Source organism: Balaenoptera acutorostrata, chromosome 10 (assembly GCF_949987535.1).
Source record: "Balaenoptera acutorostrata chromosome 10, mBalAcu1.1, whole genome shotgun sequence".
NCBI classification, from domain to species: domain Eukaryota; kingdom Metazoa; phylum Chordata; class Mammalia; order Artiodactyla; family Balaenopteridae; genus Balaenoptera; species Balaenoptera acutorostrata.
The window spans coordinates 24,057,681-24,084,253 of record NC_080073.1 but is presented as its reverse complement, the minus strand read 5'-3'; the positions used below and the strand labels follow the sequence as shown (position 1 = coordinate 24,084,253).

Here is a 26,573-nt window from a genome sequence, read left to right as displayed (position 1 = left end):
CCCAGTGGGAAGGGATACGCCCACAAGGATCCCAAGGGCAAAACGGTCTCACAGCTAGAAACCCACCAGGGCTTGATCCCCATACATTGGACTCCTGGAAGGAGGTCTGTGAACTGTGAGCACTACACAGCACAGGGTCGTACGACAAAGAACCACGAGGCTCCAACCCCTGCGTGCACCTGGTGTCCATGGCTGGTCCTGATTCAGGCCATGACAGATCTCTCACGGCTGTGGCCTGAGACTCTGGACAGGACGCCAGCGGGTTCTCATAGTGAGCAAGGGAGCCGGACAGCCTGCCAACATTGGCCAGCAGAGGGCACCACCAGCCACTGCCTGGAACAAGCCTTCCTCACTGAACTGCAGGCCTCACCTGGGCAGCACCCGGGGGACCAGAGTCTCCCATCCGGGCTACCTTGCCCTCACCCAAGCCAGCCTCTTAGCCTGATCCCCCTACCGTAAGCAGGTAAGGAACACATCCCCAGTCACACACCTTCCCTGAGCATCCGAATCAATCTTTCTTTCCTCCCAGCACAGTCTCTGCATCTCTGACATAGCCCTGGGTTGGGTACTTAAGCATATTAGTCATCTATCCTCAAAAAATGGAATCTCTGGGCTGGGGCAAGAGGAAGGAAAATAAATTCGGAGAAGATTAGCAAGTTTTTAAAGGTAGCAGGGAGTGACAGTTTTTCTCTCCTGGAAAAATAAGTCATAGTGCCTGTCAGTTGCAGAGACCTGGCAGGAGATCAAAATTACATCCTCACCTGCAATTAAAGAATTTAGTTGAAAGGAGGGGCGGGACACACACGTGGAGAGCAACTCTAAATCTGGCTCCAAGGTTACCTGGGTGTCGGGCAAAATGCTAGGCTGGTCAGGGGACACTCCCGTGACCTTCTCTGCCCCTTTGGAAGGGCACAGAAGGCAGCCGGAGGGGGGCACAGGGAGTGTGCCCCTCACTGCTGCCTCAGCACCAGGGCGCACACACCCTCTGCGATTCAGAGCCTGTGCAAGTACAGGGGCTCCGGGGGCTGAGAAGACCTCTCCTGCTTCCCTGTGGCTCCCAGGCCTGACAGCGGAAAACCATGGGTCCTGGGAGTTCCCTAGCAGGGTCAGGGCCTGAGGGAAGAGTCTTTGAGAAGCCATCCCATTCCACGTGAGAATACCGTGCAGGTGCACTGCCTGCAAGGGTCAAGAGGCTAAACCCAAAGGGTTAGCACGCACGCACGCGTGCACACACACACACACACACACACACACACACTCTCTCTCTCTCTCTCTCTCTCTCTCTCTCTCTCTCTCTCTCTCTCTCTCTCTCTCTCTCCCTCTCTCTCTCTCTCTAAGGAAAGCCAGCCACTGGAAAGAGGTGGGACTATTGATTTTTGCGTTAGGTAATGATGGACTCACTGAAATATAAACTCCAGGTCAGAGTGGGGTGGGTGGGGAAGGGAGGGTGGGGGAAGGAGGAAGGGGGCTGGGGGAGGGGGAAAATGTGGGCAAATAGATAAAAACACTAGCTGCAAGACTCAGCACTAGGTTTAAACATCCCCTTAAGTTTGCCTGCTGAAGGCAAGAGACAGACAAGAAAGACAGGCTTGGCACTTGTGATCATTCACTTCAGTGGGTGAGTCTTTTCCTACAGTCAAGCCTAGAAAAAAGAAAACCCACCCAAACTCTCTTAAAAAAAAATAAAGAAACATACTGGACTACACCAGAATTGAACAACCTTGAACATATTGAGATGAAAACCATGTTGAGGAGGTACTTTTTTTCCTCCAAAAACCCCAATCTTCTAGACATGGGATTACAACAAAGGGACATGACTGTGTCCACCAAGTCCCAGGAAATGCTGCTTTCATGATCAACGACCCACCAAGACATGGCAGGATAGCCCAGGCCCCAGCCCCTCCCCACCCAGGAGAGAGCCTGTCACTGCGGGTGTCAGGGACCCTGGGTGCCAGCTCAGGGGATCCCAGTGCCAGCCTGGAGCCCCGTGGGGGAAATCTCTTTACGTGAAGTGTAAGCACACGTTCCCGTCAGCGCGGGAGCCTCGCTACCAGGCCAAGGGACCCAAAGCTGGGGAGGGGAAGGAGCCAGGTGCCTGGGCCACTTGTCAGGGGAAGGACGACAGAAACCACATGACAGAAACGACATGCACGTAGAAACTCTCCCACGGTCAGTGTGTCGCCGTCTCTCGGGTTCACTGTCCTTTCTGTGTTTGAGCCCCAATACGGGCACACCTCGTTTTAGTGTGCTTTGCTATATTGTGCTTTGTAGATATTGCATTTTTTTTTTTTTAACAAATTGAAGGTTTTGGCAACCCTGTGTAGTCAGATGATGGATAGCATTTTCTAGCAGTGAAGTATTTTTTAATTAAGATCTGTACATCATTTTTTAAGACATAATGCTGCTGCACACTTAACAGACTACAGTATAGCATAAAGACACTTTTCTATGCACTGGGAAGCCAAAAAGTGTGTGACTTGCTTTACTGAGGTGGTCTGGAACCGAACATGCAGTATCGCCGAGGTCTGCCCGGAGCCCCTCTCATAAGAGAAGCACGTGTTACGTGGTGTAGCCGTTCGTAGACAGAGGCTCTCAGAACAGCCACCCTTCGACAGCAGCCCCTGCTAATGTGAAGTGGGGCGAAGAATAGAGATGAGCTGGGAGTCAGGCCCCAGTGACTGCGATCCGCGGGGCCTCGGGGTCCCGTTCCGGGCCTGCCTGCTGGGGGCTCTTTCTTCCCTCCGCAACAGGTCCCCGAACCCCCAAGCCCGCCGTGCCGTGGGACGCGCGGCCCAGAGCTCCCCGGGCTCTGGAGGAGTCACCTCCGGGCCGTGTCCACAAAACACCTGCGGAGCCAGAACGGGACACTCACAGCTCGTGCAGCTTCTGGCAGAAGCTCCAGCCGTCGCGGTGGATCCGGGAGATGGAGTTGTTGCCGAGGTGGAGCTGGTGCAGGGCCGTGAGGCCGTACAGTGAGCCGCTGTTCACCTCCACCAGGCTGTTGTACTCCAGGTGCCTGCAATGACGGCCACGTGCGCGGGGTGAGCGTGGACCCCCGGGGGCTCACGCACCCACCCAACCCATGGCGAAGGGGTGGTTCCCCGGCATCAGCCAGGATCCGACAGCACTGCCGGAGAGACTGGTAAGGGGGGTGTGTGCACCTACGTGTGTGTGTACGTGTGTGTGCACACCTGTCTGGGGGGCAGGAGAAGACAGGCAAAGCAATGCAGATGGCGGTGAGGACCCAGGCCGACTGAGAGAGCTCAGAGGCCAAGGGGAAGCTCCTAGAAGCAACCTTATCAGCCGAGTACAAGCGAACCAGCACTCACATGGGCAGAGGAGCTCCGAGCAGAAGGCAAAGCCCCCTCCAGGAAGAGACAGGAGAGAGATGAGGAGGAAGCGCTCATCATCATCCCCATCTTGCAGATGAGGAGACTGAGGCTGGGAGAAGCTAGGTAACCTGTCTAACGCTCATTCCCAGCTCAGCCAGTAGTGAGGGGCCAGAATTCAAACCTGGGCCTCGCTAACCAAGCCTGGGCTCTGGACCACTGCACCATGAAACACGGTTTGAGCTCTGGGGTCAAAGTACTGGGATTTAATTCTCAATTTTGCCACCTGGCTGACTGAAGGAGCCTGAACAACCAAAAAGTGGAGATACCCGAGAAGTATCGACTCCATAGGGCTGTGCTGAGAAGGAAGGGAACGCAGGTCAGCAACTCAGCATCATGCTGAGAACTGAGCTCCTGCTAAATTAAGCAGGGATGTTTCTACCATCCTGCTTCCCGACGCCGCACAGCCCGGCCACAGACAACTCCGCGCCACAGGACTGGCCTCTTGAACAGCAGCTACTACTTCAAATGCTGCTCCACGCTCAGTAGTACAAGGGCTTCAGGCAACCAGGTTTCACTTTTATCCATCGTCCTTTTTCTGCCTCTGCTCAAAAGACCAGCCCTTAATTTATAAATAACCTCTAAGGCAACTCTTTCTTCACCCCCCAATTGGTATGAATTTGTTCAACGTAAAACCCAAATGTCACGTGCTAAGGACTCCATGTTGTTCTGAGAATTCTGACTCCCGGCCCTCCCAGCTCACGACCACCTGGGTTCCAAAGTCCAAAATGACAGTTTTAAGAATGTAAAGGAAAAGGGTCCCCGACTATGTAAAAACAGAGGCAGAGCCACGCAAAGGTGAGCAACAAAGAGAGGGAGAAGCAAAACAGCAGTGCTAAGGATGTCATTTTACAAAGTGTGTGCGTGTGTGTGTGTGTGTGTGATGGTGTGCATATCGAGAGATGCTCCTGATAATGAGGACGGATTCCTGATAACGGAACTGGACCTGGAGTTTTTCTTTTCTGTATCAGTTGCAAAGGTAACTGATAAAAGGCATAAACGGAGTGATGTAACTTGTAGAGATTGGAAGGGCATGGGGGTGTCCTGAGCAAGTTAAATCATTGACCATAAAGCAAGAAATCTCACGGCGACACATCAAGATAGTGGTATAAGTGTATTAACTTGGAAGTAACCACCAGCAACACTACAAATAGAAAACCCCAAAAAGAGAATGATTGGAAGTGACTGCCTCATGGGGGTGGAACTGGGGGAAAGAGAGAATGGCAGCTGGGGTTGGTGGGGGGCAACAACTACTTCTCTTTACAATTTGATTTTGCTCAACTATGAGTATATGTTTCGTTTGATTAAAAATAAATAAATGTAAATGTTGAAAAACTGAAGCTTGGTAACTGCCTCGTCTGCCCTTCTCCAGATGCTTTTCCATCCCTCCACAGGCAGGCAAGCCCCGTGATTGTCCACATCTGGCTGGAGCGAGTGCTCCCTCGATAAAAGTGGAACATCTGCAGTGAGTGGCTTGATTAGTTCACAGAACATAAATAATTCTCTCAGGATGAACTATACATTTTTGGCCCACCTGCACATCAAGAAAGACGGTCAAACCCAAAGTGAGGAGAGAGGGAACTTCCTGTGGCGTGTGGGAGACAGGAGAGGATGTGGGAAGGGAGCCCACTGTCCGCCAAGGCGGCAGGGTGGGGGTCTAATAGGGAAGAACAAATCTGACTCCATGTTAGATGTTTCTTTTACTTTAACCTTCGCCTTCTATTGCTTTTGTTTCCAGTTAAGAATCTTGCCTGTAGCGTGAAATATACAGGGTAGACCATTCTCAAGGCTCTGACCTTTAAAGGTGTTAACACTTTTCTATTCACACAGAGGTAAAAAGTTGCAGAACAGCGACTAACATTTGTCTTGTTGGAGGTTTATAGGAACATCGGAACAAAGGATTCCTACACCAAGAAGTCTGCACCAACCAGCCACGCCCCTGCCTCACCTGGCCTTTAAAAATGCTTTGCTGAAACCCTCTGGGGAGTTCGGGGTTTTGGGGGCACGAGCCATCCGTCTCCTTGCATGGCCCCTCAATAAACCTTTCTCTGCTCCAAACTCCGACGTTTTGGTATTGTTTGGCCTCACTGTGCGTGGGGCACATGAACTTGTGTTGGGTTAACAAGGGGAGGGGAAACGGGGAGGCGAAGCAGCCCCAGCAAAACAGCCCCCTCCTTCCATCCTCACGAACCAACTCACTTCACTGAATCCAATGAAACTCCCCCCAAGAGATTTTCTTAACCTGCAAGAAAAACACCCTGAGGTTTGGCGAAGTCCCCAAAGACCCTGAGTGGCGCCCAGCTGAAGTCCCAAAGGGCAGGGGCTGGCTCCGGCCGAGGTCCTAAGTGATCCCTCAGCGCCTGCAAGAACCCCGGCGCCTGGCCCGCACTCACAGCGCCTGCATCCTGGCCAGCCCCCAGAAGGCGCCGTCCGTCAGCTTGCTGATGTTGTTTCGCTGCAGCCTCAGCACCTCCAAACTGTCGAGCCCTTGGAACGTCAGGCCCTCGATGAGCCGAATCCGATTCCGATTGAGGTCCCTAAAGAGACGGAGCCAGCGGTTCAGAGCGTCCCCTACCCACGCCCCGCCTACAACCATCACCACGCGGTCCCCAGAGACAATCCCGGGAAGCCGAGACGTACCACAGACGTGCACGCCCACGTGCATGCAGACGCTGACGGGCCATTGCTAACTGGTGAAAGGGGGGGCCCAGAGCTCCCAGAAGCCGGTCCCACCGCACCCCCGAATGAGCGAGTGCTCCCATTTCCTCCCCAAGCACCCATGACTCTGCAGTGAGGAGGGGGTATGACTCAGGAGGTGAACGTCTTAGGTGAGCTGTCTCTTAACTCAGCAGCAGAAACCCACACCAGATGCCTCAACCCAGAAAAAATCTAACCACTGGGTATCAAACGGCGACGACATTTCCCACCGAGGCACTCTTCAGGTCTCTACTGATGGAGAGAAGTGACTGCACTCAGGAGCGGGCATCTAGCATGCTGCGAAGCGTGCACACGGGCTTCCAACCCCCGTGTGATGAAGCCTCGGTGAACCAAAAGATTTCAGGAATCTGGGTGAACTGGCCACATCGGTAATACGCAAGGAAGGGAGAACACAGCCTGAGCAGAAAGCCCTTGGATTTCCCCAAATACTTCTGCCGTGTCTCATGACCCACATACGGTCCTGAGCATCCAGAGAGCTTCTCCAGCACCGGAGAGGGCGCGGCCGGGCCCCACCGCCCAGGGGTGTCGGAGCGGGGGGGAGCACAGCAGCGAGCAGTGTGGGACACACCCCATCTTGCCGCCACACCTGGCCGTGAACAGCTGTGTTGTTCTGCTTAAACCAAACATCCATTATCAGCTTGTTTTCCTGAGGTAACACTCTTCTGATACAAAAAAAGGGCACCAGCAAACAAAAAAAACCAGGGAACAAACGGTCCATCAGGTTCTGGTAAAGAGAGGTTCTCTTGACTCCAAACCCTGGACCTTTCTAGGAGGGCACTCAGCCGTGCTGGTCAAAAAAGTAAACAATTACACCCTTTCATTTTAAAAAAAAATCAATTAACTACCTTATGAGATTAAGGAGATAAAGATGGTGACCCGTCTCCTGCTTCCTACCTCTGGCTACACTGACTTCCTCTCAAACTGCCCAAGCAGTGCCGGACTCTGTAATGTCCACCGCACAGATTATCTGGGTGCCTTAAAAAAACACAAAAACCTCGGAGATAAATAAGGAACCCCACGCCCACAGTCTAAGCATTAGCCAGGATCAGCTAGGCAGCAGGATTCCTCACTGCATTTTGGAAAGTGCCGACGAGGACAGACATGTACGTCCTCGGTGGATCTTCTCTCGGCAACCTGGGCGGGGCCCGCAGGCACCAGACCCAGCTTCTAATTTGCGTTCATTAGGCTCCGCATCCCCGGTAGTTGATGCAGAGCCTGACCGAGGGGCAGCGGGGAAGGGGGTGCATTTGGATCGAGGTGCTGGGGGACATTTGGCCTCCATGCAGCGTGGCTAAGCTTAATTAAAGTGCAGGGCTCTGCACTCACAGTTGTGTCAGCCGGGGTAACTTGAATGCCTTCACAGGAAGCTGGGTGATCCTGTTCTTGCTCAGCCGAAGCGTTAGCAGCGACCGTGACAGACCATCAAATGCTCCCGACTCCAGGCTGCTGAGCCGGTTGCTCGCCAGGTTGCTGGAATGATTCATGAGAGAAAATGTGGTGGTCAGTAGGAGGCCTTCCTCATTCTGTTACAGACACCAGGCCTGCCTGAGTTAGGAAAACGAGCTAAAACACACCCAGAAGGATGGGTTTCCAACGAGACACCTGTCATCCCGAGGCTGCAGGGCCCAACTCTACCCCCAGACTCGGGTGTCAGGATCATCCTTATCAGGCTCGACAGGAGCCTCGTTTGAGCCCAGAGCTCGCTCTGCTTGTGGCCGGAGGGGTTTACCCCAGGAGGGTGGGAGGGAAGTCAGTTACCTCCACCCCAGCCATCCTCGCACCCCAGCTGGGCCGCTGCAGGAGTCCCTCCTCGCACCCACTACCCAAGGGTTAGGGTTCAAGGTCGGTGAGAAGAGCCTCAGGCAGCAGAAAGTCCACTGCGAAGCAAGGTCAGAGTGGATGTCATAATTTGGAGAAACCAGCCCTTAATTTTGAAGTGGGTCTCACTGTATGACGTGTAAATGCGCATAAACCAATTCATTTTAATAATTTTAAATGTGTCAAAGAAACATTCTAGTTAGAGAGATCTGCATGAGTGGTTACCAGTGGGGAGAGGGGAGGGGAGAGGGGAAAGACAGAGGTAGGGGATTAAGAGGTACAAACTACTAGGAATAAAATAAATAAGCTGCAAGGATATACTGTACATCACAGAATATACCCAATAGTTTATAACAACTATAAATGGACTATAATCTATAAAAATTCTGAATCACTAGGCTGTACACCTGAAACTTATATAATACTATAAAATCAACTGTATCTCAATGAAAAAAAATTTTTTTAAGGGGTCTGCATGGAATCCCTTTAAAAAACAAGCAATAGTTGCATGGGACGTCCACCTACAGGATTACATGTGTAAGGGGCACCTCCCCTCAAAACGCAATGCACGGGGCAGCTAAGGTCTGTGCATTCTGTTGTATGTAAATTACATCAAGTAAGGGGAAAAAAGGAGAGAAAAGGGGGAAACAGTTTGGTCTTTCCTATGAGAAGTTATCCCCAACACTTTTCCTTCTACCTTCCCTAGACCAATGGTGCTTTTTGTGGCTTAAGCAAAAAAAGAAAAAGACCAGTGAGAATTTTCTACATTAGAGAACGGAATGGAAGAAGGCATAGCTTCGCCTCCATCAGGCAGCGGCCCAGGACAGGGCACATGAGGATTCTGTGCAAACGGAACTGGACTGTTTGTTCTTAACACTCTAGATTAAAGAAGAAGAGTCTGTGTGATGAACATATACCGGTCAGCATCTGCCAAAGTACAACATCCCCTGCTTTTAGGCAGAGAGAGAGAGAAGGTCACTGCAATTCAGTTTAACAGTGGTGGTTTCTTTGTCCCAAACAAGTCAGTGCCAGGTGGCAGCGGGACACCTTTCAAAAGCCCTCAGTGAGGGCTGAGCACTGCCACATCGGCTGAAGGATTGGCCGAGGCCTCCTTTTTCCAACTCTGGCACTTCGATGCAGCCTAAGAAGGAAACCGCTCCTCTCCTCGGGGATCGCAAAAAATCTGCGTGCCTGGCCTTGGTCTCTGAACACATGGGTCGCAACGACCCCTAAAGCCAGCCTCACGAACAATCCTCCAAAGTGCTCACGAATAATGCAGGGGATGGGGACTCACCTGTCACCTGAACATGCCTTTTTAGCCTGAGTTTTCAGTTTCTTCCCCAAAGCAACATTTTCCTACCAATAAGCGGTGGGTTAAATAGGCTTTGACTGTTTTTCTTCTGTCTGCCAATTGGCGGGCTGTGAGATGGGGCAGTAGGATGGGCAGAAGAGAAACAGACCAACGAAGAGATGGAGAAAGTCAAGAGAACTCAGAGGATGCACGGGCACTGGCTGGTTGAATCTCTACAGAGAGGTTTCGCTCCAATGTCACTCATCTAAGTACCCCCGAACCTCTGTTCTAAGCTTTCGTGGGAGGCAGCCCAGTGAAGGAGAAAGGAAACAGGCTTTGTGGTCAACACAGCCACGTATTTCAGGCCTAGAGTCTGCTCTTAAATGGTCAGTCTGTGAGGCTACTGAACATCTCCCCGCCTCAGGCTTCCTCAGCCACCTCTACAGTCAGAATAACGCCACTGGACTTGGAGATGCTCTATGAATGGGCTACCAGAGGACGACGGACCTGGGTCTCCTGCCCCCTGCCCTGCTGCGGGAAGACAAGGGAGGTGTGTGCCCATCCCACTGACTCAGCCGGGCCACGGTGGAGGAGAGGAGGGAACGTCCGCCTGCGTCCAGACCTGAGGGCTGCCGGCAGACCCAAGGCACTTACAGCTCCTTTATGGGCAGTCCGTGCGGGAAGCAGGTGCTCCGGATCTCTGTGATGTTGTTGGAGCTGAGATCCAGCACCTCCAAGGAAACGTAAGCCTTCAGCTGGCTCCCCTCCACGCTGCGAATCCTATTGTGTTGCCTAAGACACACAAAGGAAGGTGAGTCCAGCATGTCATTTTGCAAAGAAACTATTTTCCTTAACCCTTCTTCCAGACATTTCTTTCCCTAGCTGCTTTGCAATTTCAGAAAATTAAAAACGCTATGACACTCCTTTTTTAAAAAAATTATTTGGCTGCGTCGGGTCTTAGTTGCGGCACACTTAAATGACATCTCCCATCCTTCTTTCCATCAAGTTCTTACCTGCAGGCCGGGAGCTAGACAATATCAAATTCTTTGTCTGTGACAAGTTTGTCTGCCCAAGTTCTAAGCCAGGCTACTCTCCCCAAGGACAGGAACACAGGGGTGATATTTCGGACGTGTGGAGAGCAGCCTGGCATGATCAGCGCTCAGATCTTGCTGGTACACCTTCCCACAAAGGATGTGCCCAGTGCAACCAGCCAGCTTCTGACGCGGCTCGCATCTAGAATCTTCAGAACCTAGTCCAAGCCCATCACTTACAAGAATGCAGGCACCAGAGCCCAGAGTTCAGTTTCATCCAACTGAACGCATCATCACATACCTCACATTTTACCGACACCTGCCATGTACCAGGCGTGGCGACAGGCACAAGGGATGAAAAAAAGATTGCAAAATCCTGACAACCTAATAAGGGACACAGGAACTCAGTGCTGGGTCTAACTGGAATCGAATCCCCTGCACCTCCAACTCCACACTCTTTTTTGTAATTTATTTATTTATGGCTGTGTTGGGTCTTCGTTTCTGTGCGAGGGCTTTCTCTAGTTGCGGCAAGCGGGGGCCACTCTTCATCGCGGTGTGCGGGCCTCTCACTGTCACGGCCTCTTGTTGCAGAGCACAGGCTCCAGACGCGCAGGCTCAGTAGTTGTGGCTCACGGGCCTAGTCGCTCCGCGGCGTGTGGGATCTTCCCAGATCAGGGCTCGAACCCGTGTCCCCTGCATTGGCAGGCAGATTCTCAACCACTGCGCCACCAGGGAAGCCCCAACTCCACACTCTTGATAGCCCTGCTCCTCAGTTTCCTCATCTGGAAGATGGGGCCACATGCTTTACTTCAAGGATGATCCCACCTGAACCACACTGTTGCGTCTGGCAGATGTTCACGTTAAGTGTTCAATGTTTATCTCCCTCCAAGACTTATTTGTCCTTTAACCCTCTTGCTAAAAAAATCCCGCAGTCTTAACCCGCCAACCAGTGTTTATTAATCAGGAGAAATTCGACAGATGCCAAGGCTGGAGGGAGCAGGTGGCCCCCATGTGGGTTTCGCCCTGCCTGGCAGATTCAAACCACCGCGGCCCCGATCCCAATACTCAGATATTTCAGAATCTGTGGAGTGGTAGCGCTGGGCCTCTGGGCTCCAGCCTCTCACTCCGGCCAGTTTCTGAGTAAACAGTATCGGGGTCTCCAGCCAATCAAAGCATTCTTGAACACGATACAAGTGAGCCAGGCGTCGCTAACCAAGTGGCATCTCTCTTAAACAAACACTTGACCAAATCATTTCCAACAGGCATAAACAAGGCCCTCTTTCCCAGAAGCTCTGGGGTTTCTCGCCGACGCCTTTGTTTTCTTCCCCTCTCTCCCAGGCCCTGAACCCAAAAATCCATTTACAAGGGTACAGCTCCTTTACACACAGCAAAGTCACGCCAGAATGAGAGGCCCCTTTTCCCTCCATGTGGCCCAAACTACTTCCTTTGAGTTCTTTATTAAGTTCTTAATAAAGATAGTCTCTTCAGTTTTCTGACTCCAAAAGAAAAAGAAAAAAAGAATAGCAAAGAAGACCTTTATTATGTAAAGTATGGGAAAAAAGAACAAGAAATAAAGGGAATAGAGCTGAGCCTCATCCAGGAACTCTGAATGCAGTACCAGGGAGCCGGGAAAAGAAGGTCTGAGGAAAGAAGGGAAGGGGCGCCGCTGGCCCCAAGTCACACAAAGAGGGACCATACACAGTTCAAGGGACCACGGGACAGCTGCGAGCCCCCGCCCACTTCTCCCACTGCCCCTCCACCCCGTCCTCTCCTCTGGCTCTTTCATCTTACACCTTCCTTCTTCTTTCTCGTCTGTGTATTTATTCACTGAATCCAACACGTTCTGGGCCCCTGCTCTGTGCCAGGCCCAGGCTGGAGGAAGGATGCTGTGACGAAGACGGGTCTCTTTCACACACTGGAAAGAGGTCCCTGTTGAGCAGAAGAGGCAGCCATGGAGATGAGAAACGACGGAGCGTGGGAGCGAGGATGGATGAGACCTGCCGGGAGGGAGAGCGGAGCTGGGGAGGATTCTGCCGGAAGAGGCTGCCGGGGCCAGCTCCGGAGGGTGGGATGTGCATGCTGGCAGGAGACGGGCAGGGCAGAGGCAGGAGGACCGCAGCAGGCCAGCCCTCGCAGATGCCCTGAGGAGTAGGGCATCTGTGTCCCAGGGGACCAGGTGAGAGGTGGCGGCAACAGAGAGACAGACACAAGAGAAGAAGAAGAGAGGGGTCCACAGGACCTGGAGACGACAGATGGGGGCACAGAGAATGGTGATCCTCAATTTTCTAGTTCAGAAATGCTAAGGTAACCAGGCGACTGGCGAGACCTTCCATCCTTGCCCTTATGGCCTGTTCTCAAGCCAGCAGCCATAGAGATCCTGTCAGGACATCTCACAGAATGGGAGAAAACATCTGCAAATCACCTATCTGATGAGGAGTGAACATCTAGAATACACAGGAACTACAACTCAACAACAACAACACGAAAAACCCGAACGACTCAATCAAAAAACGTGCAAAGGACCTGAATAGACATTTCTCCAAAGAAGATAAATGGCGAAAGAGCACAAGAGAAGACGCTCAACATCACTAAGCATTAGGGAAATGCAATGAGATAGCACCTCACGCCCACAGCATGGCTACTATTAAAAAAACAAACAAACTCTGGAATGGTATGTGGGGGAGAGGATGTGGAGAAACTGGAATCCCGGCGCAGCTGCTGAGGAAAATGGTGTGGTAGTTCTTCGAAAAATTAGGCACAGAATTACCAGCGTGTGACCCAGCAATTCTGCTTCTGGGTGTTCATCCAAAAGAAATGTAAGCAGATCTCAAAGAGTTATTTGTACACCCATGTTCATAGCAGCATTAATCACAGTAGCCAAAAGGTGAAGCAACCCAATGGATGGATGGATGGATGGATGGACGGATGGATGGACAAACATGACAGAGGTACACATACAAAGGACTATCATTCAGCCTTAGAAAGGAAGTTCTGACACACGCTATGACATGGATGAATCTTGAGGACACTGCGTTAAGTGAAAATACCCTATGACTCCACTTCCATGAGTACCTAGTGTAGTCAAATTCATTGAGACAGAACGTAGAGCGATGGTTGCCAGGGGCTGGGGGGAGGGGGAGTGGGGAGTTGTTTAATAAGTTTGGTGTTTTCATTTTCCAAGATGGAGAAAGCTCTGGAAATTGATTACACAACACGAGTGTACTTACCACTACTGAACTGTATACTTAAAAAATGATTAAGATGGTAAATTTCATGTAATGTGTATTTTACTACAATTTAAAAACAAAACAAAGCAAAAATCAGCCAGTTCACAGGACTTGTTTGCCTAAAACTCAAATGATGGCTTTCCTGTCTCACTCAGGACGAAGTCCTTACGATGGCCTCTGAGGCCCATGTGATCTGCCACGCACTCGCCTTGCTGCTTCACTTCCTGCTCTTCCGCCTTGTACTCTGCCCCACACACTGGCCCTCAGACACGGCAGGCAGACTCCTGACTCACGACCTTTGCACTTGCCTTTCCCATTGCTTGGAATGAATGCTCTTCCCCCAGAGAGCCACAGGTCCCATGCCCTTACTTCCTTCCCATCTGTTTTCACATGTCACCTTCTCAATGAGGGGTCCCTGGCCACAGTCTCTAAGACTACAAGCCTCCCTCCCCCTACCATTTCTCCCTCCTCCCTCCCCCCACCCCCACTCTCACACTTTCCACTCTCTTGCCTGCTTTATTTCTCTCAGTATCTCTAATTATCATCTAATACATCCAGTATTTTGCTTATTTCTACCTTAACATCTTCTCTCCCACCAGGATGTGTCTGCATGAAAGCAGAGATGTTTGTTTGTTTTGACCACTACTGTGTCTCCAACCACCGGAACAGGGTGAGGCACACAGGAGGTCCTCAATAAATAACTGTTAAAGGAATCACAAAGAATGAATACAGGTTGAATTCAGAAAGGCTGAGCCTAGACACAGATTTGGGGCTCATCAACATTTAAGTAGAAGAAAACCCATGCAAGCAGATGAGTTTAATCAGGAAACATGAAGGAAAGAGTTTGCCAACTGCCCTGTGGCAGCACTGCTCAGAGACAAATGATCTAGCCCACAGTGGCTTCAGAGCTTCTTGGGGCTCAAAGAATGCACATCATCTTCTCCCTCCAGGTCTGGTCTCTCTGCTCTAGACTCTAGCCCAGCACCCTGATCAAACTCTTCCTGAATTCCTCCCATTCAGGAAAGCTGACCACACAGCTCTATCTCCCTTCTCTCACTAGAGCAAGAATCACACCTTGTTAGATGTCTCTGGGGACCCTGGCAATTCCACCCAAGGCCATGAGTTCTTCATGGGCTGGAACATGGCATAGCATTGAAGAACATGCCAAGAGCATGGCCCTGCCTGAGTTCAAATCCCCATTATACCACTTACAGGTGTGAACCGCTATAAAGGTGGTGTGAAGTTCCCAGGCCCCGTGGGCTGATGTGACCTGACATGAAGCAGGTACTCAATAAAATGAGTCCTTGTTTTTATTAGCTCTGATATCAGATACACATCTGTATCCTGAGAGCGATGCTCAGGGTCTAGTTTGCAGCAGGTGCTCTGGAAAGAGAAGGAATGAATGGTTCCTAGTCCTCCCCCACACTTCAGCGCAAACAGGCAGGCCTGACTCCTTCTTGGGAACAAAGGGCTGACTCAGAGCTCTCACTCTTAGCTTCATGCATGAAACGAGCCTGCTCCAGCTGGAGGGTGTCAAAACCCCCACCACTGAGAGACTGGGCTATTTGGGGAGCTGTGCTTCAAATTAAATCCCAGATTGAAGCTTCTGCAGGTTTCAGGGGGCCTAGAGATCTGATGGGTCCCCAGCCAGCTAGATTACATCCTCCTTCTCACTCCTGTAGCAAGTGGGACTCGGGCCCACGCCCCTGACCCCAGCCCATCAAACCCTACCCCACCAGGGACATCCCCTCCGGACACCTGTCCATCAAGGTTCAAAGACCCAGTATTCAGGGAAGCCTCCCTCCTCCTCCTTGAGAGGTGTCCCACTTTCATAAAACTCTCCATGTTTTAATGCCACGTGCAACACGAGCGGTTATGTCACTCCTTTAATGTAACTAACTGTCCAGTTTTCAAGGCCCCCGTTCATCTTTTATAACCTCTGAATCCTTGTCCAAGTTCTTTTTAACAATAGCCGACCAACTACTGAACACACCTCTAGGTAGCAGGCCCTGGGTGGAGGTTCCGTGAAAAGACACAGCAATCTCATGAGGAAGGTACTACTATGATCTTTACAGCTGAAGACACTGGGGCTCAGAGCTCTGCTGGACTTCACCTGCGGTCACACAACCGGGACACGAGAAGAGCCAGCGTGCAAGCCCAGGGGAGCAGGACTCGCCAGCCCATCCGAGAGGCTCTCCAGGCGGAATTTTAAGTGCACTACCCCAGATTCAATCCGTAAGCCTTCAGCAGAGCTTGGCTACATGTGAATGCTGGCTGGCTATTCCCGGGTCAGCTCACACTGGTCTGTGTCATTGGCCTCAGCCAAGCCGGCTTTTGTACCAGCCTCCCAGAGTCCTGCATAAGCGGCAAGTCTGCAGAGAGCTGTGGAGGGCCAAGCTGAGCAAACAAGGCGGATGAAGCTCTGGTTCACAGCGATGGATGCTCTGGACGGAAAGAAGAGAACAGCGCAAGACAAGCTGCAAAGGGACGCCCTTAGGGCTACGAAAGGAGAGTGAGGAGAGGGCAGGGGAGAGGACAGTGTTAGAGGAGCACTTCTAACTGGTCTCACCCAGGGAGCAGTCCAGCCCTTTCTCTGCCACTGAACAGAATCAGAACAACTCTGTGGTGACAGGGACTGGGGCGGGGGTGGTGGTGGCCAAATCATACAGCCTGTGCCTCCACCCCGGGTTGGTGCACCCCTCAGGCTGTCCTCTGGGGTGCGGAAACCGTAATACGGCAGAAGTCTATTAAACCAACACCTGTTAAAGGCTTCACAAATAAAATCCGGCTTCAAAGGCAGAGAACGGGAAAGATAAGCTCTCTCCACTGGGCTACATTTTCAGAGTCGATGTTAAATTAGTAAAACACACGGACGCGTTTGAAACCAACATTGAAAGCTTTTCAGCATAAGTGATTGTTCCACTACGGTTCTGTACACTGGGGTTTACAAGGTGGTGCCGTTAGTGGTGGAAAAGATCTCGTGTCACAGAGAACAGCCAGGAAGAAAGGGCGAGGGGATCAACGGAAGCAGCGTCAAGGTGGGTCAAGTGGATTACAGCTGGTTGCTGAAATTATGCACCTACTGTCTACACCAGGGGTCAGCAGTGGATTCTATAATGGGCCAGATTTTAAATATTTTAGGCTCTGTGGGTCATTCGGCCTCTGTCATGACAACTCAACCCTGAAGGTGAGGTGTACAAGTAGCCGCAGACAATATGTGAGCCGAGTGTGGCTATACTCCAATAAAGCTTTCTTTACCAAAGCAAGCTGTGAGCCAGATCTGGCCCCTGATCTACACCACAGAGCAACCAGTTTGGGTTTCTGGGAGGCAGGGACCCAGATTCTAATTCTAGCTCTGATGAAGCTTTCCAACTGTGTGTAACTCACTCTTTTTGAATCTGGTTTAACCACCTGCAAAATGGGGCTAAACACCTCTCTGCAGCAGAGAGAACCCTCCCATGCTCCCTCCAAGGCCCAGGTCAGACATCACCAATCGCCATCTTTCCCAATGATGCCTTTCCTACCCCTTCAGGAAGTGAAACGGAACCTAAGTTTACATCATTCTTATGCTCCTCAGAAGATGATCCAGGTTCCTGACCGGGGCCAGTGGAGGCAGGCTGGCAAACAGGGTGATCTTACAGAGAACAGACATTCACACTGTGCATCCTCACTCTTTTTAGTTCTTCCAACGAGACAGAAAGAAACACGCCGAAGCTGGCCAACACACCAGTCCTAATATCTAAGCAGGCGTGCCCTCAGCTCTCCCAGACAAGTAGGGTGACTCACAGCAGTACACGTGGTCAACTCCCGCAGTGTTGACTCTTACTAGATACAGCAAGTTTTCCATCATGTTACCTCAACATCAAACTTTTAATAATCAGCAAAACTCAAATTACAGCTCTTGCCTCATCTGAACCTCTGGCTAAGAAATAGTTTCACACGATCTAGCCCAGAAATGGGGGTAAAAATGTAATACACCTGCCACCACTCCCGTCCCTCCCCACCCCCCCCCCCATTCCCCACAGTGACCCTGGCAGACGTGGTTAATCAAACTCCATACCCTGCAGCCTCTGGGCACCCAGAGCTCTTTGCACCTGGCCCATCACTGTGCTGCCCTGGAATTCTTCCTACGTCTCTGCACCACCGCACCTAACCCCACTGCCCCACGCAGCAGGTGCTCCAAGGTCTCATCCAAATGATCAGGATGAAGGTGTGTACACGGTATTAATGATTTAATAATCCGAGTAGCCCTGACATTTACCTAAAGGGTTCAACTGTATTATTGCAAGCGCTAAAAAACATTAATCATTTCAAGGACACATAAGAAGACAATGATTTCTCTTTTGTTGCAAAACACAGCACTATCCAACAGACCATGTGGTCGGGGCAAGGGGACAGCTGTTCTGTTTGTTTGCAAATGTTTTTACTGAAATATCACAGGCATACTGAGAAGGGCACAAATGATAAATGTAGAGCTCAATGCATTTTTACAAAATGTCTGCACCCGTGTAACCACATGACAGATACAGAACATTTTCAACATCCCAGCAGGCTCCCTCCTGCCACTTTGCTTGTCATTTATTCTTCCCCAAGGGAACCTTTATTTCTACCACCTATGATTAATTTTGCCTGTTGCTGTGCTTTATCTACCTGGAATCGTTCCATAGAGACTCTTCTGTATCTGGCTACTTTCACTCCACATATGAGACTCTTCCATGTTGTTGCATTAGCAGGACTTAAGTCTTTTTCATCACTGTGTAGTATTTCTCTTGAGGGAACATAGGGCAATTTATTTTTCATTCTACTGCTGATGGACACTGAGTTATTTCCAGTTTGGGTTATTGCAAAAACCACAGCCACGCACAGGGACATGCCTTTTGCACGTATCTTTTGGTGCATATTTGCCTGCATTTCGGGCAGGCATCGATGTCTAGGGTGGCGCTGGTACACAGTCACGGAGCCCACATATGTGCAGCCTCGGCAGACACCGGTACATTCCTTTTAACCAAATCCTTCAGGGTTGAAATGCATCTGAAAAGTCATCTGATCCAAATGCCATATTTCATGCTGCCTCATTCAACCACATTCTCTGATGCCACCGCCCCCGTGCGTCCCTCCTTCCTGTACCATTCCCCCACAAACAGCATTAGGAATGCAGCCTGGAACCACAGAGCATGAAAAAGCTCAATCTAATCTTGTCCAGGTGTCAAACAGAGTAATTGAATTATCAGTGGGGGGCCTGAGACGCACCAAACAAGGGAAAAAAGAGAATTAATAATTCTAAGTCCCAAATTGGCAAGAAAACTGTGAATGTGCCCGTTACTGGGACCAATGCCCATAAGCATCTTGAAAATAAAGATAAGGCGATTTTAAAAACAACACATGAATCCAGAAGAGCTTTCCTAGGCCAACTTGAAGAAAGGGTTCTCTTCTCAGAATGACACTTGAAAGCATCACCCTCTCACTAGGGCTGCTTTGCATTCATCTTCTTAAAAATGAAAACCAAAACCATCTGTTCTATTGCATAAATCGATAATTTGCCCTAAGAAACCAGTGCCTCGTAAGGACGGCCCAGCCTGGGTTATTTGCTGGACAGGAAATGAGACTCCGAATAAGCAGGTCTCCTTCTGTCTCTTGCTCACTCCCTCTCCCCACACCCGCTGCTGGTGAATCACCAGTTCCCTGGGGAATTTTGGCCCGATTCTCAGCCTGGCTGCAGATGACGTTCCGGATCTGTTTATTCAGGTGGAGATCGGACAAAAAACAAGAGTGGCCCAGTGGCGGGATAAACAGCCTCCGCCAGGCGGGGTCAGACCCTCCGAAAGCAGGACTGGGCTGTGTCAACTGACCTCCCGACCCGTTCACTTCCTTCGGGGTCACTTTCCCCTTGGGGTCTTCAACGGACCGTTTCGATGAACTCCATATGAAGAGGACCCGAGATCCCCAAGGCGCCTTGATGCACCACATCCCGTTTGGTTCTCCCACCCACTGGCTTATACACATCGATCTGGAAGCCCGAGATCTGGAATGAAGAAACTTAGGCACAGTCAAGAGTCAGCCACTATGGTTCTGTGAAGTCGAGAGCGACCCGAGCCATGAGGGCTGCAGATCATCAGGATCCAATCCAAACTACAAGCACAAGACAAAAACGAGACCTCCTGAGGAAATGCACGTTGCTGAACAAAAGAAGCTCATCAGAAAAGGCAACCTACTGTATGATTCCAAATACGTGACCTTCCGGAAAAGGCAGAACTGTGGGGACAGCAGAAAGATCAGTGGTTAGCAGGGGTCTGGGAGGAGAAAGGAATGAATAGGTGATGCACACGGGATTTTTTTTAGGGCAATGAAACTATTCAGTGTGATACTGTAATGGTGAATAAGCAACACTAAACATTTGCAGAAGCTCAAAGAATGTACAACACAGTGAACCCTGGAAAACTATAGGTTTGGTTAATAATAATGTCTCAATACTGACCTATCAATTGTAACAAAGCACCAGACTAATGCAAGATGTTAACAGTAGTGGAAACCAGAGGGGCATGTTGCAGGGTATAAGGGAAGTCTCTGTACTTTCCGCTCCATTTTCCTGTAAATCTAAAACTGCTCTAGAAGTCTATTAATTGTAAACAGAACACAACAAAACCTCCTAAGGTATTAAGTAGTCCCAAGATCATTACATCATTAGAATGTAAGTTTAGTTGGTCTTCTTTACTGCTATATCCTTAGCACCATGAGTATAACATAAAAGACATTCAATAAGTATCTGTTTAAGACTCACAGATTTAGAGAAGGAACTTAAGGTTTCCGGGGGAAGGGACAGATTGGCAGTCTGGGATTGACATGTACACACCACTATATTTAAAATAGATAACCAACAAGGACTTACTGTATAGCACAAGGAACTCTGCTCAATATTATGTAATAACTTAAATGGGAAAAGAATTTGAAAAAGAATAGATACACGTGTATGCATAACTGAATCACTTTGCTGTGACCTGAAACTAACACAACATTGTGAATCAACTATGCTCCAATATAAAGTCAAAATTTTAAAAAAATCTGTTGAATAAACAAATGAATTACAAGTTCGGTTCAGTCTCCTGTATTTGCCACCACATTCCTCAACAAAGGAATGTTATTCAGAAAAAAAAAAAAAAGGCAATATCAACCATTCAATTAAAAAAAGTTTTTAAAGAGAAAAATGAGAGGTGTAATGTAGAATTAACTTTTTTAGGCAGGGAAGCTGACAGATATCCTTAGAAGAAAATGTCAAATACAATGGACTTTCAGGCTGATCGTGCATCTCCCAAGTTCAATCTGACCCCGAACACGGACATTCGTAGATCAGCCGGGGTTGGCGGAGGCGGTGGCCCTACTCGCCACGCAATGGCCGCCAGTGCCCCCCGTCACCACACCCCCGGCAGCAGTGAGGGCAGATCGGCCCTAACCCAGGTCTCCACAGCCAGACACATGCTTCCCCACTCCTGCCTCAGCCACAGTGGAAAAGGAGGAGGAGAAATTCAACCAGGGGAGTTCCAACCCGACACGCTGACCCGAGGAAGCCCTTTTGAGCCACGTCTGGACTGCGCTCCCCAGGGAGAAGGGCTGTGCCACTTCACACTGGCAGGGACTTCTAAGGGCTGGCTGGGCACTCAGCTCCGTGACCGTGGGGAGGTAACCTGCCCTGCATGTGGGCAGGGCACAGTGGCACCAAGTTGCGCCAGGAGATGTTAAGTCAGGAACAGCGAGCCACTCCATCTGCACTCCCGTCCACAGAGAGACATCCCGGGCCAGAAAAGCCCGGAGAGAGTTTCTCTCTCCCGGTCAAAGCTGACACGGCCACTCTCGGCTTTATCTTCCCTTAAATGAGCCAATCCAGCCCTCTTTTTCTTCTTTTCTCCCCTCGCCCTGGCAACCTGCTCCCTGAGCACCCTACCACGTAGGTGTGATCCTCTGCACCTCGGGGGGATGGGGGGGGGCAGCCCAGCTGTCAGGCCGCGTCACGTGGAACCACACACCCTGGTACCAGTAGGGAGCCCATGGCTGAACTTGACTTGCCCGTTTCTCATTACAATCTTCAGGGCGGCTCTGCAGGGAAGGCCAGCAGCAAGCCTATCCAAGAGCTAGAGGCACGGACTCTCCCAGATTCGAGGGGATGAGCCACCATTCCCGGCAAAGAAAGGTGGGAAAGATGGAGAGACGGCAGCGATCAGGAACCAGGTGGTCAGAGCACCTGTTAAGGCCAGGCTCAGCCAAGGGATGTTCACACAGCCCCTCCTGGAGGACGTGAAGAAGTTACGATGGGTACTTCTCCTCTAACTGATGGCTCTCCACCAACGAGGCTTAGGTGGGCAAGCCCCCGGCCGGGTGACATGATCGAGCTGCTGGGCTGCACAGAGCAACACCCCTCCCCAGGGTCCATAAGCGCTGGTTGGCAGCTGGCGGGTTGGGGGGAGCAAGGGGGTCACCCAGGGATCTAAGACTGACAGTCTGTGTCATTAGCTCCTCATAGACCTGGCGGTTTTGCTTCTCACCGACCTCACCACCCAGGACTTGAAAAACTGTAACCACCACACAGAAACAACGTGAAGGCCCCACTCAACATTTCCAAAGGAAACCTAACCTCATCCCTCTCGGGGCCGGGCTCGCATTGCAGCCTCGGCCACCAAGCTGCCCAAAGGACTACTCAGGCGCTCAGGAGACTGTCCACACCACCTGCCAAAGCAAAAGGTGGGACGCGGAGCCGATGTGCACTCTCTAAACCACACAGGCAGGAAACGTAGGGAGAACTTAACTCCTATAACTCGTAGCTCTGGGACAGAACAGGAGGACGCCGGAATTTCCTCCCTCTCTTTTGTCTATTCTTTTAATGTGCTTATCAATTACGTAAATAAATTAAATAGATACTTTACAAAGCTGTTAACTCGATCTTAGACACCGGAACTTTGGGACCTGATCCTTAAGTGTACAAACACCTGGCCTGCCTGACAGCCCCGAGGCGGAGGGCCCTGGGGTGGGGCACAGCTGAGAGGCCCACCTAAGGAGCAGCGAGCGGCCTTCCTTCAAAGGGTGCCAGCAGGGAGGAGCCCCAGGACCACCACTCAGAGTTCCTGCCCTCGTTCATCAGGCACCCTTCGTCTAGCTAGGGACGACGCCAGTCCCAGAGTCTCCTCTGGAGCCCCCCGAACCCCAGCATGCTCGGGCACACAGCCTGCTCCAGGCCTGCTATGAGTCCTGGGGGCCTCTGCAGCCTCCAGGGAACAGGTCCAATGCTAGAGTCGGCTGCACAGGGCAGCGGACCCTCGCAGGAAGCTGGCCCTTGCCGCTTAGCCACTGAGGGGGCGCACGCTTCTCGGGAGATACAGGAGTCAGACTAGGACCAACAAATCGCGCGTTTCATAGCTCGTGCTTACTAGGTACCAGGCTCTGGTTCAGCTCGTTTAAGCCCCATGACGACCCGAGGGGCGGATACTGTTACCATCCCCATCTTACAGGCGGGGCTGGTGAGCTGTAGGAAGGTTACCCAGCAGGAAGCAGCGCAGCTGGGACTGCAGCCCAGGCACGAATGCTCATCGCACACTCCTGCGCGGAACAGAGGCGGGCAGAACCACCCCCGGGGCAGAGGGCTTCTCCGGACAGTACCCTGTGTCTCCCACCTCTTCTCAGCACCCACCAGGGCCGCCCCCCGATCCTGTGACCCGAAGGGAAGCAGGACCCGCCTGCAGATGCAGGAAGGGCACATCCTGCCACCCCCCGCCCCTTCCACACGCACACGTGGGCCCCCTGGACCCTCGGCCCACAGCGCGTCAATGCACAGTTGCTGCAGGGCCCGGCCAGACCTCTCGCTATTTATATTTAAGATGACGGGCGCGGGCCCTAAATAGCAGCGTCAGAGTGGCTCTTCTATCCTCAGGCAGTAAGTATGACAAGACTGAACTGGGCACTTTTCAGGGAGCAAAAAAAACTTGCTCACCCTCTGCTCCACACCACGCCACAGAGGCACCGCTCAGCCAGATTCAGAGAGGGTAAGACGCTGCTCTGGGGTCACCCAGCTAAACAGCATGCGAGCCCAGGTGTCCTCTGGCTCCCGGCTGCGCTCCTCTCTGGAGACGGCCTCTGGCTACGAGGACAGAGACGGGACTGGGGGTGCTGGGGCGCTCCCGAAACTGCCCCCCCCCCGCCAGCCACTGCCAGCATGTTCCCCGGCTCGCCTGCCAGCTTCCCGGCAGCTCTGGAGCTCCAGCGTGGAGGAAGCTGTTTCAGCACTTGGCTGCAGCCTCCAAGTCAAGATCCTCCCCGCCTCTGGGGAGTGATACCACTGACATGCCTTTAAAATAAAACCAGGCCTGCTTCCTGCCCCATCTGGAAGACGTCTGATCTCCCGATCATAGGATTCAGGGTATCTCTTATCACGCAATTTCCCAAGCCTTCAGCATACGACCTGACTGCACTCTGGGAGGGTTAAGGATATGCATGGGCGGGATTAAGGAGTCGGCCCTCTAATGCAGCCCTTCTTATCCACCCTGAGATGGTAAGACCCGCTGCAACATCAAAGCGGCACCGACTCCAGCACCGCTCTTCTCCACCCCGGAACCACGCCATCCTCTTGTCTTGCCTGTTCTGAGTTCCTACAGGAGCCAACTCTTGCTCTGCTCCTTTCATAAAACAACAAGCTTCGATTTTCACCTCTGTTTCAGGTTTTAAAATACGTATCGGCTGTCGTGGCCACCGCCTGGAGCTGCGGGGACCCTCCACCGTGCCGCCCCGCCCAGCTTGCCACGCCATGCCGTCGGAGAAAACCTTCAAACAGCGCCGAATCTTTTGCAGGGCTTCCCTAGTGGTGCAGTGGTTGAGAATCCGCCTGCCAATGGAGGGGACACGGGTTCGAGCCCTGGTCCAGGAAGATCCCACATGCTGCGGAGCGATTAAGCCCGTGCGCCACAACTACTGAGCCTGCGTGCCACAACTACTGAAGCCCACACGCCTAGAGCCCGTGCTCCGCAACAAGAGAAGCCCCCCACTTGATGCAACTAGAGAAAGACCGCGCGCAGCAAAGAAGACCCAACGCAGCCAAATAAATAAATAAATAAAAATAATTAAAATACATATCATCATGAACCTAAATGTCAAACGTAAACTAATGACTTTTAGAAAAAAACATAGGAGAAATCTATGTTTTGGGCCAGATAGATCTGACCCTACGGGCACAATCCATAAATGGAAAAATTAACACATTGGACTTGCACCAAAATTAAAAACATTTGTTCCGGGAAAGATCCTATTAAGATGAAAAGGCAAACTACAGACTGGGAGAAAATATTTTCAGACCACATATCCAACAAAGAACTAGTATCTAGAATATATAAAGAACACTCAAAACTCAACGGCAAAAACATCCCAAACAATCCAGTTAGAAAATGGGCACAAGACATGAACAGATATTATTCCAAAAAGAATTACAGATGGCCAATAAGCACATGAAATGATGTTCAACATCATTAGCCATTAGGGAAGTGCAAATTAAAACCACCAAGAAATATCAATACACACCTACCGAATGGCTAAAATAAAAAATACTGACAACACCAAATGCTGGCCATGATGTGGAGAACCAGACCGCTCGCGCATTGCTGGCAGGCGTGTAAGACAGTGCAGCCACTCTGGAAAACTACGGCGCTTTCTTAAAAAATCTGAACATACAACTACCATACAATGCAGCAGTTACCCCCTAGGGCATTTCTCCCAGAGAAACGAAAATTTATGTTCACACAAAAATGCTCACAGCAGTTTTATTCGTATTAGCCCAAATCTGCAAACACCCCAGATGTCCCCCAAGAGGGGCACGGTTAAACAAAGTGTGGTCTCTTCATACCATGGACATTACTCAGCAGTAAAAAGGAATGAACTATTGATACACACGACAACCTAGATGCACCTCCAAGGAATTATACTGAATGAAAAAAAGCCAGTCCGCAAAGGTGAGATGCTGTATGAAGCCACTTATATGACACTCCTTAAATGAAAAGTTATACATATGGAGAACATACTGGAGATTGCCAAGGGCGTGAGGGAAGAAAGTAAAAGGGTGTGGGTGTAAGAAGGCAACACAAGGGATCCTTGCGGGGATGGAAATATTCTTTACCTTGACTGTACTGATGTGAATATCCTGGTTGTATGAAATTTTGCAAGAGGTTGTCATCGGGGGAAACTGGGTTAAGGGTATACGAGGATCTTTCTACGTTATTTTTTTACAACAGCACGAGAATCCACCGTGAGCTCAAAATAAAAAGATTAATTAAAACGACAAAAAACAAAGCAAGGCATTCACAGTGGAATCAGAAGTGCTGGTGGAATGCATGGTGCAATCAGCCAGCCAACCTGCTACCTCACTGGGTCTCCAGCAGAAATCTACCCAGTACGACTCAGTTCCAAGGGCCAAGCACCAAATACTACTGTGCTTTGTGAAAGTTCTGAAATCTAGGGATAGGCATGAACCGTTTAATTACTTTCTACTGATGAGGAAGGAATGGGGGGGGGGCGGTGGTTGGACTCGGTGAGAAAGGTGTAGCTGATAAAGCAGATTGGAAGACCAGTGGCCACCAGTGGTGATGTATCAGGAGTTACTGCTGGGTTCTGTGTCCTGTAACTCAGCTGAATCCCAGCACCATGTGGCCAAGCAGGAGGGCCTCCTGGGTGTCTAGACTTAGATGGTGGTGGACAAAGGTCAGGCCTGCACTGCCAGACATGGGGTTCTCAAAACACCATCCCTGGAACACCAGCCTTGGGAGGAGTTCCACGAAAAGGCTCTGGAACAGCCGCATATATTCCTCCCTTGTCAGCCCTGGCAGACTCCCAAAGCAGGTCCAAGAAAAGTACCTTTTCATTCTGCTCGATTCTGCGTTTGCTCAACTTACATGACCACAAGACCCCCTTCTTCATGAAGCAATTGTTAGGGTCGCATAGAAGAGGGGTCCAGGTGGGCTCATTTTATGTGGGAGACACCACCCTGCACCCCCCCTCATTACTAAAGGCGCTACGTATCCTGTAGCAAAGAAGGCTGCTTACCTTTAGCTCTGGGTTTTCTGAACTTCCTGACTAC

The 26,573-nt window shown here is 50.8% G+C and overlaps 1 protein-coding gene across 1 annotated transcript in view; it reads right to left on the bottom strand.

Annotated features, from left to right (window-relative positions):
- The window catches only part of LRIG1 (leucine rich repeats and immunoglobulin like domains 1), a 120,365-nt gene that overhangs the window by 30,555 nt on the left and 63,237 nt on the right, over positions 1-26,573 (bottom strand). The window contains exons 4-7 of the mRNA XM_007192641.2: positions 9,871-10,008; positions 7,434-7,577; positions 5,783-5,926; positions 2,873-3,016 (exon numbers count right to left, since the gene is read on the bottom strand). Coding sequence (XP_007192703.2) covers positions 2,873-3,016; positions 5,783-5,926; positions 7,434-7,577; positions 9,871-10,008 — 570 coding nt within the window. The remainder of the gene's footprint in view (positions 1-2,872; positions 3,017-5,782; positions 5,927-7,433; positions 7,578-9,870; positions 10,009-26,573) is intronic.